At 37.3% G+C, this 10920-nt stretch overlaps 1 protein-coding gene across 1 annotated transcript in view; it reads right to left on the reverse strand.

Moving 5' to 3' along the window:
* Positions 1-193: 193 nt before the first annotated feature.
* LOC107745876 (cell adhesion molecule 2-like) overlaps positions 194-10920 on the reverse strand; it is an 84362-nt gene continuing 73635 nt past the window's right edge. Inside the window, exons 9-11 of the mRNA XM_016559903.1 lie at positions 1375-1497; positions 1155-1260; positions 194-669 (exon numbers count right to left, since the gene is read on the reverse strand). Coding sequence (XP_016415389.1) covers positions 564-669; positions 1155-1260; positions 1375-1497 — 335 coding nt within the window. The 3' untranslated portion in view covers positions 194-563. The remainder of the gene's footprint in view (positions 670-1154; positions 1261-1374; positions 1498-10920) is intronic.

A 10920-nucleotide genomic window follows, 5' to 3' on the forward strand; every position in this document is an offset into this window, starting at 1 on the left:
GATATTTTGACATTTGTTTTCTCATATATGTAGCAAAGTAATATACAGCAATATTAACAAGGGTCGGTCAGCGAATCGAAATGAAACAATGCCGAACTTCCATTCAAACGTCGAACAAATGGCCATTTAGATCAATTCACAAAGTGAGAACAAAAAATGCATTCACTCCAGTGATAAAAGACAAATTCAATTAGGCTCATCTTTCAATGACTTTGTGCTTATGTTTGATACATTTTCAGGTTTGAAATAAACGCTCGGAGGTGGGTGGGGGGAGGGATATTAACAGTGCAAGAATATACAGACAGGTATGATGGAAATAGAAAATAATCTCACTTCTAATGGTTACACACCAATTCCCATTTGTGCTTCATCGAATTCCTGCCATTTTCAATCCGCCGGCTTGTTTCGGGTGTCCGTGCGTTACATAATTGTCCGTATCTCTTGGGCACATTCTTTATTACAGGGCGTACTTCAAAAAAATAAATTAATAAATAACAAAAACACCCACTTTCACAATGGAAAACAACAGACACGCACACAAAAACTAAGACAGTACATGATATTTACATTATACATCTCACGTATTCTTGTCTTAAAGCGTAATTATTGGCAAAGCCAAGGTTTTCCGACTTGAGATGAACCACATTTCTTGCCGCTCCCTGGTAATATCTGTAAAAAGGTATATAACAGGCACAGTGAGGGTGGTTGAGAAATCAGTATTCACTGGGAATTTAAATGAATAAACACAGCAACAAACATGACAAGCACATGTCTGTATATTTTGGCACTTGGCAAATCAAACGGGGGTCATTTTGGAAGGGTGGGATAGGGTTTTTTGGCCTAAATGGACCTGGTGTTACAGTTACAAACTCAACTGATTTATTTTTCGAAGTATTTTTTCGTGTGTGTGTTTGTTTGTTTTTTGGTAGATTAGGATTGGTTTAACCAAAGGCAACATTCTTTAGTAGCAGGTGGCGTGTCGAATTTGGCCTTAAAGAGGTTGGCGAAACGACTCCGACTGGAGTCGAGGAGACAAACAGACAGAAAAGCCAGACCAGACTAGTGCTGTGAGGGACTATAACGCCTCCTCTGCTGGCTCGCAGTGTTGCCGTGAAAATACTGAACAGAAAAAACAGAGGTGCTAAATGAAGTACTCTTTCTTTTCCTCTGCATGTGCGTGGTTCCCCTCCGCATTGATGATGGCAGTGTCTGCGTCAGGGGCGTCCTCCGCTCCTTTGGCCTCATTGGTTAAGTATGTCCCTGTCCACACAGTCCCACATAGGTCACATAGACACATAAGGTACAACAGTGGACATGTTGAAGCATTTTGCACACTGTGAGGGGGTGAGAGGAGAGAGGGGAGGGAAGCCGTACCTTTGTGCCTGGCCAGATATCGGCCCAGGACGATGATGAAGCACAGGGTGATGAAGACCACCACGGCCACCACTCCGCCGATGAGCGCGTGGTCGGGGCCGGGCTGCATCAGTGCGTTGGGATCTGGAGGAGCAGGAGACGGAGAGCACGGTGTGAGAAGACGCTTTGGATTTGTGCTCTAAACACCAGCGGAACAACCGCTATAATTAGCCAATTATGGGTCGGTGTGTTAATATAAGACGCGCAGACTCATTACTTCCCACAGTTCACTAAATACAGTGGTAAGCAACTCAGCTGGAGCAGGCAGTCATTTCATTTCTCTGTTGATTCCACTCATCTTTTCGCTGAGAAACAGCACAGCTTTGCTGATTTGAAACCATTCCTTTTATACAATTTACAAAGCAAGGGCCAGATTTACTATACAGGGCAAATTAGTGTTAGAGCGCAATTCCATAAAAGGGTTGAAGGGAAGGGAAATTTCTTCGGGTGATTTACTAAAAATGTGCACATTAAAGAACACAGACACAGCCAGATCATTTCCATAATGACCCAAGATCAGCGCAAATTAACGTCTGCTTTAAGACGTGCTTTTTTGGCATTAAATAATGGCGCAAATACCAGTAACTTGACTACTCTCCTCCCATAAATTTTGGTCAGGCGCAAAAATAACTGTGCCCACGCCTTTTCAGCGCTAATTCTTCACTGCTCGTCTTTAGAAAATCCTGGCAGTAGTATTTTAACGGCGAAAGACGATTTGCGCTGGCGCAAGCTGTTCGTAAATCTGGCCCCAAGTATGTATGAACTGTATCCCAGAAATCATACTCTAGGCCACACCATTAATGCTACGTAAATTATATTTTAAATCATGCACATTGTTGAGAAGTGATCAGACTTAAACGATTAAATGACGGGAAAACAAAGGATATTCAGTCCAGAATATCATAAACCAGGTTTCTGCCTAAATTTTTTATGCAAATTGTGGGATATTGGATTTAAAATGGTGTCTGGAAAGACCAGGGTGCAAATACAATTTCCAAAATGCACATTAAAAAACATACTTTTTAAGGTGCATAAACATATTATTCGGTAAAAAGTTTATATTTTTGCTGAATAAATTCCTAGGGCCGATTAACATCTAGTATGAAGATGCGTTTTGGTCGATCGGACCACAAGTAGACATATTCCTGCTTACACCTGGTGTTTTAATCCGTCTCTTTTGAGTATATGCCAAAAGTATATTCCAAACATTGTGGTTTTGTGTTAGAATCAGGAGAAAATTGTGCTTTTTCCATGTTTTTTTCACCGTTACACCAAACTTACGATTTTAGTTGGCAATGTTTAAATCCTGTCTGGTTAGCGCACTTCAATAGCACATCAAAAAAGTTGTGTGACTAAATAACCTCATGCAAACTGGGATGATATGGTGTAATTGTAACATATCGTACGACTTTGATGTGCTTTTTTTTTTTAGTTATCATGGTTAGGTTCGGGTTTGGGTTATTTGTTTTTGTACGACTCAACTTCTACAATTTCTTAAAATGTTGCCTTCTCGTTTTCTATAAGAGCATTTAGAGTGCATGCTTTAAACTATAAGTAATTCATTACATATAATAAAGGGATGGAAGAGTTGCTTTATTTTTTTTTGCAATATTCCAATTTTTTGCAATTGGATGGAAATACAGTTATAGAGACTAGTAAGTTACCCACTAGCAACCACTAGCAGATCACCCTAGCAACATCCTAAAAACCACCCAAAAACCCTTAACGACCCTTTAGCAACACCCTAGACCATTTACCTTTGTGGATGTTTTGCATGGAAAGCATCTTTCACATTTTATTCAGAAAGAATATACATCTAGTTTAAAACACAAGACAGGATAGGTTTGATTAAAAAAAAAAAAAGTTTTAAAACATATTGCAGGTTATAGGTTAAACAGTTCAGTACTTTATGGTTTTACTGCTGGTGCTTCATTTGTTACGATGACCTATAATGCCATTAGTGGTGCATCACTTAAAACCATTTTTCTAATCTTCTGAATCATAAGCTTTGGAAAAATCCTTTAATAAATTAATGTCACTGAAAAAGCTTTTAGAATGCATTTTCTGTAGCAACCGAATATTCACAGAATACTGTGTTGAGCATTCCATTTGTGTGTGTGTGTATATATGTATATATGTGTGTGTGTGTTTTAAATATTACTGCCATATGACATCTGCATGCAGTCAAATCGAGGAATTGCAAACCAGTGTTTACGCCATGCCGGATCACAGAATCATCCCCAGTAAGTCATGTTGCTTTGAGTTTTGGAGCCCAAGTAACATCAATTCAAAGCCAGTGTTCTATACTGACTTTCAATAGGCAGCAGGAGGGAGGGGGATTTATCATTACAAACAAATGTTGAACAGCTACCAAAGACCTGTCATATCTCACACAGCCCTGCGAGGACCAAAGTGACTCAATTCTTGGCGATATACAACAAGTTTAAAAACGGCAGGGGTTGCGGCAGGCTGATTTGTCTCCTGGGTTTAACTTTGAGTGAGCGAGCGCAGACTAGGGTGAATTCGGTCGCCTCTGAACTTCTACTGAATAAATCGCCACCTGGAGTCGTGAATCTTAAGCCCCCACTGCGGATAGTATGCTCGACATCTAGTGCTGCCGCTACCTGCCTCAAATCTGTAGAAGGATTAGTTCACCCCTAAATTCTTATTATTTCTTCGATGGAACATAAAAGGTGAATATTCGATGAATATATTGTCCACTATTTTCCATATAATGAAAGTAAATAAGGACTGGGAATAAACGTTATGTTGTAATTCACTGAAAATTTAGTCCTAAACCAGATCAGTAAGATTAGCGAACAAATCATTCAGGATACGTTTACACGACAATGATGTGCTAAAAAAAGGTTTTCTTTTGCGCTTTTTTGTGTACAGATGACAACTTTTTCAAAACGATTCCTGTTCACATGCATCTACAAAAATTACCTAGAATGCTGTATTATACATGCCAGGCCAGTAGTTGGCGATGTCACTTTGTAAAGAAACACGTAATAAACATGTGCATGACATCACCATTTTCACTAATTCACATTTTTGTAGTTCACACGGAGATGATAATGCTGCATTTTCAAAAAAAACGTGTACCTTGAAACATGTTTTTAAAAGTTTGTGGCAAAAAAGTCGTTATTTTTGTTTTCTTTGCGCACAAAAAGTATTCTCGTAGCTTCGTAAAATTACAGTTGAACCTCTGATGTCACATGGATTATTTTAACGATCTCCTTGCTACGTTTCTGAGCCTCGATCGTGTTAGGATCCTTGCTGTCTATGGGAGGGTCAGAGAGCTCTTGGAATGCATCAAAAATATCTTAATTTGTGTTCCGAAGATGAACGAAGGTCTTACGGGTTTGGAACGACATGAGGGGGAGTAATTAATGACAGAATTTTAATTTTTGGGTGAACTATCCCTTTAATGATAAATGAATATCGTGATACATAGCAATGTTGTGTGATATGGAAAAAAATAAAATATTGTGATACATTTTTGGCCATATCGCCCAGCCCTAGGATTTTGTCATTTTTGAAGCTTAAATTCTTCAGTCCTCATTCTTCTTAAAAAAAAATCACCTTTTATGTTAGGAAGAAAGTCATACAGGTTTGGGAAAACATAGGGGTGGATGGAATTTTCATTTTTGGGTGAACTATCCCTTTAACCTCGCTTGAAGGGCACAGGACAAAATGTTTTTTGTTTGACCTGGAGCGATCGTTTGGCCCTACGTTGGCTGCCATTTCAGTGCTTCTGCAAGGGTGTAAACTTTAACTATGTGTCTTTATTGCTCTTCGAACTTGCTCTCATTAGCTCATAGTGATGAATGGCTCTCGCTTCTGCGGCGCTTGGCAAAGTGACCCTGGGAGATGTGTAGAACAGGGACTTCTGCAGACCCATTTCTAACACATAAATGAACCCATTTAGTTCAATTAACATTGTGCTTTGTTTTGAGGCAAAATAAAAGCCATGTGGAAATTAAGAATGGTACACTTTATGGGAGGCTATTCAGAATGTAGTACACTGATCTTGTCTTGATTTGGGAATAGCTATACTCCACTCCAATTTGGACAGACTAAGGTATCTTGTACTGTATTTGCTGCCCAATTGCTTACATACACACATACAAAACACTATTTAAAATATAAAAAAGTTCATACTTTATATAAAGCTAAAGCACTTTTTGTAAGTTGCTATGGATAAAAGTGTCTGATTAAATGCTTTACATTGCAAATCTAAATACATTTAAGCAAACTGTAATGCTGGACAAAAATAATAGTAAAAGAGAAAGTGTACATTGAAAGATGTTCAGAATAAAATCTGGGATGGATTATTTTATATAAAACCAACACTAAGTAGTAACTTGGCATTACCGTCTACTACACACTAAAAATATCCTACTTCTATTTTGTCCGACACTCTATTTTAAAGATTGATTGGAATATCTAATGCTGAAGTGTACATTTTACATCTACATCTACATCTTGCACATGCATTTAATTTGGTGTGTTTGGTCAAAACATTGGGAATCATGAGGATGTGTACATGTCACATTCTTCAGCGGGTGTGCCCAGGAGGGCCACCAGATGACTGTGTTCTGTGAGCACATGGCTTGTGTTGTGTTTGTCTGTTGCCATGTGCTCTCTCCTGTCCCAGCTGCTTGCCCTGCCGGCTCCCTTCTTGAGGCAGGCTCCGCTCTTGCTGCCTGCCGGGCTGCCGGCCCCGCCCTGGCCTCCTGCTCTGCCGGCCCCGCCCTGGCCTCCTGCCCTGCCGGCCGCACCCTGGCGTCCTGCCTGGTCGGCCCCGGCCTGGCCTCCTGCCCTGCCGGCCCCGCCCTGGCACCCTGGTTTACCTCTACATTTATGAAACAATAAAACATTGATGTAGTGTTTTTAATTGTTAACTATCTTAAGTCACTATTTAGTTTGTTCAATTGAGCATATTTAGCTATTCTACCACTTTAACTTTCAACAAATACTTATCGCTGAGGAAGGTTTCTTTAACTTAAAATGTTATTTTGAGTGAATAACTAGTCTAACTTTAAAAAAGATATTTGGCACAACTACATCTACAGAAGTTGAGAAAGCTCAAAAAATGCCTTGCAGCTGGTTGTTTTGTCTTTTTAAGTTAACTCATCTTTCTATTTTTTACAGTTTAGTGCCACCACAGTACTTAGGTTGTGGTACCCTATAATAAACATGGACATGGGCTACAAAATGGACTTTAGCTTCCAAAAATAATAGCAGAAACGCCATTATTGCTGCAGATGTCTTTCATTCTCTCATGAATATGCAGTTTGATAATATAGTTCAATTTATGGACTGCATTAAGTGCTTCCAGCTCGAACTGAATGAGCTGTGCAGTGGTTACATGATTTCAAGCTGCTATTCCAATCTCATTTTTCTCATTTAAATGAGCCCTAGGAATTATATACAGTTACTATTTAAAAAGTTTATTTATTTTATTGCAATATTGCTCTTTCTCATTTCGGCGTTGTAGTTGGCTGTTGCTTAGAAATGCAGAGTTTTGCATATCTCTTGATAATAAGGATATTGCCTGTTCATTATGGCATCTTGTGAATGAACAGTTTTAAAGCAGGGGGAAGAATAATGATGTTTGTCTTGTTGTGCATCGTCTTTAATTAAAGGCAGGATTCACATTCTTAGATTGTGTGCTTCTGTAATGTCTCCTTATTTATTCACATACACTGATCACTTTGATTATTTTCATGAAGGTTCTTTAATATAGATTTTCATGATTTTGTATGTGGGAATGTACTGTATTTGACCTTGGTTGTGTCAAGCTAGAAAAGAAATGACTGCGTTTATTTCAAGAGCTTCCAGTGATAGAGGAAAAAAATGTTTTTGACCAATCTTACCCTAGCAACTATTGCTATCCACCATATTATCAGACTTTTTCTCATTTTAAAATAGATCAATGAATGTTCTGTATGTTTGGATTGTTGAATACAGAAGTTTACAAAAAAAATAAATAACTAAATATACAGTAAATTTTCTTTCTGTGGCACTTAGAAAAGTGACAAAATGCATCTAGAGATGATATTCTCTATTTATTATTATTATTATTATTTTTAATTTAATTTTGTTAAATAAATGAAAACAACAAAATGCAACATACAGTATAATCATGCATAGTCCAAATATTAGAATATATACACTACAATACTATAGTTTGTGAAAAATATTTTAAAGTATAAGTCTCTTATGAAAAGAAGTCTCTTATGTTCACCAAGGCTAGATTTATTTGATAAAAAATACAGTAAAATCAGTAATATTGTGAAATATTACAATTTAAAATAACTGTAATTTTATTTGAATATATTTTAAATTGTAATTTATACCTGTGATTCATAGCTGAATTTTTTTAGCATCATTACTCCAGCCTTCAGTGTCCCATGATCCTTCAGAAATCATTGTAATATGCTGATTTGATGCACAATTTCAGAATATTATAATTGTTGAAAAGAAAAAGGGGGACAGTGTTGGACAGTGAAAGGCTTTTGTAGTTCACAGTAATATTAATACCAATTGCTTATTTTAAAATACATTTTTGAAAAAAAAAAAAGATTTTTATTTATTTATCACTTTATAAGCAAATGTTTCCCAAAAAAACATCCTGTAAAGTGAGTATCTGTAATTAAGGGCATCAGAGCATCAGCAAAGGGTTGAACAGACATGCCATAATAGAAAACACTTTGATATCTCCAAAAGTATCTGATCACAGAGTGACAGCTGGCCAACGGAGGTCAGAAGCATGTGTATCTCTCTGTTGATAGAGCAAAGACACACTTTACTCTTCTGGAAATGGAGCTTGTTTATGGAAATAAATCCTCAGTCAGTAGAAATTGCATTAGCAATCATTAGTCTCATTCAAGGATGGTGACATGTGGCCAAAGACGTACGTCATTTCACTTGAGCGTTAATGAATTCCATTAAGATCTCGCATGTGAAAGGCCGGAGGCACAGAACAGATGTGTTTTATGGCACACACATACCCAAATCACTGTGGAATTAATTAATGGTTGCTTTACAATTTGTGGCAAAGAATCTGTGAAATTGTACATAGAAATGTCTGTGAAGATAAGAAATCGAGGTCTATAGGCAGCGCTTTTCATTTGCATCATTATTGGAATGTTTCAGGTTCAAAACGAGTTAAGCTCTATTGACAGAATCTGTGACACGTTGTTGATTAACACAGAATACAGTCTCTTTGTTTGTAAAAACAAGCATAAATTGTGTAATGCAAGACATTCTGGAGGGTATTTTGTTATTTTTATTACAGCGATACTTAACAATTATTTGATCCAAAAGCTTTAAATCATTCTTATAACTTTTAAAAAGTTAATAAACTTCCATTATTAGTGTCCATACTATGGTGGCTCAGTAGTGCACAACACAACGAAATCCTTGTTTCCATTGTGTTGTGCTAATTTCGTTGTGTTGTGACTTGTTTCCATTTTGTTGTGACTTGTTTCCATTGTGTTGTGCTAATTTTGTGTTGTGGCTTGTTTTCCTTGTGTTGTGCTGATTTTGTTGTGTTGCGGCTTGTTTCTTTTGTGTTGTGCTAATTTCGTTGTGTTGTGGCTTGTTTCTTTTGTGTTGTGCTTATTTCGTTGTGTTGCAGCTTGTTTCTGTTGTGTTGTGGAGATTTTTGTTGTGTTGTGCACTACTGCTCCACCGTAGTTAAGAACTTAAATAGGGTTTCAGACCCCTTCAAACCCTGTGGTTCACACTTAGCTCTTAAAGTTCCACAAATAAATTAAAGGACAATAAAAACAACAGCAGCATGAAGTCACATCATTTATTCACACATAAATGCATGCTGGGAGCTCGCAAACCCTTATCAAGTCAGCAACATTGTCCAGTATGAAACAGTTTGTTCAGATGACAATGTTATCCTAGTTGGCACAGCATTTGGAAGAGTATTATTGGAATAACATTCACACTTCTTAGAATTTGACTCCTAGAATCTGTCGCCATCCACAACTTTCACCGCAGATTCTTTAAAGCTCTGCATGTTCTTTCAGTTTGGTTCGTTTTGATGACTTTGGTCCATGCTGCATTCATATTTCAATCAAACCCCACCAGATTTTGTTGTGTTACAGCTTGTTGACGTTGTGTTGAGCTAATTCCATTGTGTTGCAGCTTGTTTCCGTTGTGTTGTAGTAATTTTGTTGTGTTGCGGTTTGTTTCCATTGTGTTGTGCTAATTTCGTTGTGTTGTGGCTTGTTTCTAGTGCTGTTAAACAATTAATCGCATCCAAAATACACACATATACAGTATATGTTTTGAAAATATTTACATGTATATATTTATATTCATATAATTTATAATATGTAAATATATTTAATATATAAACATAACATTTTTTTCTTAAATATACATGCATGTGTGTGTATTTATATATACATAATAAATATACACAGTACACACATATATTATGTGAACAAAAACTTTTATTTTTGGATGCAATTAATCATTTGACAGCACTACTTGGTTCCATTGTGTTGTGGCTTGTTTTCTTTGTGTTGCGACTTGTTTTCATTGTGTTGCGGCTTGTTTCCGTTATGTTGCGACTTGTTTTCATTGTGTTGCGTTTGCGGCTTGTTTCCATAGTGTTACGGCTTGTTTCTGTTGTGTTGCGACATGTTTCCATTGTGTTGCGGCTTGTTTCTGTTGTGTTGTGCGAATTTTTCATTGTGGGAGATTTCGTTGTGTTGTGCACTACTGGTCCACCGTACCATACACATATTTTGCAAAAGTTTCTGTTTACCATCGACTGACAGACCGGTAATAATTTTCTATGGTAATCAACATATTGTCCCATATAAATCTTCATTTGTTTTGAACTGATAACGTTCATCAAAGTATGTACTGCGTTCTAAATATAGAGGACACCTGAGATACTATCTTTACATGCTGTACATAATTGCTGTCATCTCCACACATTCATTTCGCAGCTCATGTTCACTGTACTCCCAGTGGAATATACTGTAGTGTGGGTGGCATAAAATATGATTAGGTTTTAAAAACAAATTACAGTTGCTAATTATTCAAATCAATTTCCTCATGGGAGAGCAGGCTAAGGAAAACTGACCTAAGACAAATAGTTAGAACACATCGAGGTGGAACATTCAGCACAGAGACCGCAGTGAAAGAGACGATCAAGCTAAAAAATCAATGGTTCACAAAACAAAACAAAAACAGGACAGAAACTGCACATACAAAACAAAACATGTTTTCAAAAGGCATACCATGCATAGACTGATGACTTACAATATTATGTTTTAATGTCAGCAATTTGAAAGTCATTGCAGCAACTCGGTTCTAGTGAGCTAAACAGAAACTTGAAGCTTTGTGTTTATACCTTTCAGATGGTCTACAAGGACACTGAGCTATCTTCTCGAAATTAGTCGTGATTCATTCATTCATAATAATGGAAAACAGAACGAATTACTTTGAAATAAGTTCCCCCCCCCCCCC

The sequence above is a fragment of the Sinocyclocheilus rhinocerous genome, unplaced genomic scaffold (genome assembly GCF_001515625.1).
Source record: "Sinocyclocheilus rhinocerous isolate Xijiao unplaced genomic scaffold, SAMN03320098_v1.1 scaffold3636, whole genome shotgun sequence".
Taxonomy (NCBI): domain Eukaryota; kingdom Metazoa; phylum Chordata; class Actinopteri; order Cypriniformes; family Cyprinidae; genus Sinocyclocheilus; species Sinocyclocheilus rhinocerous.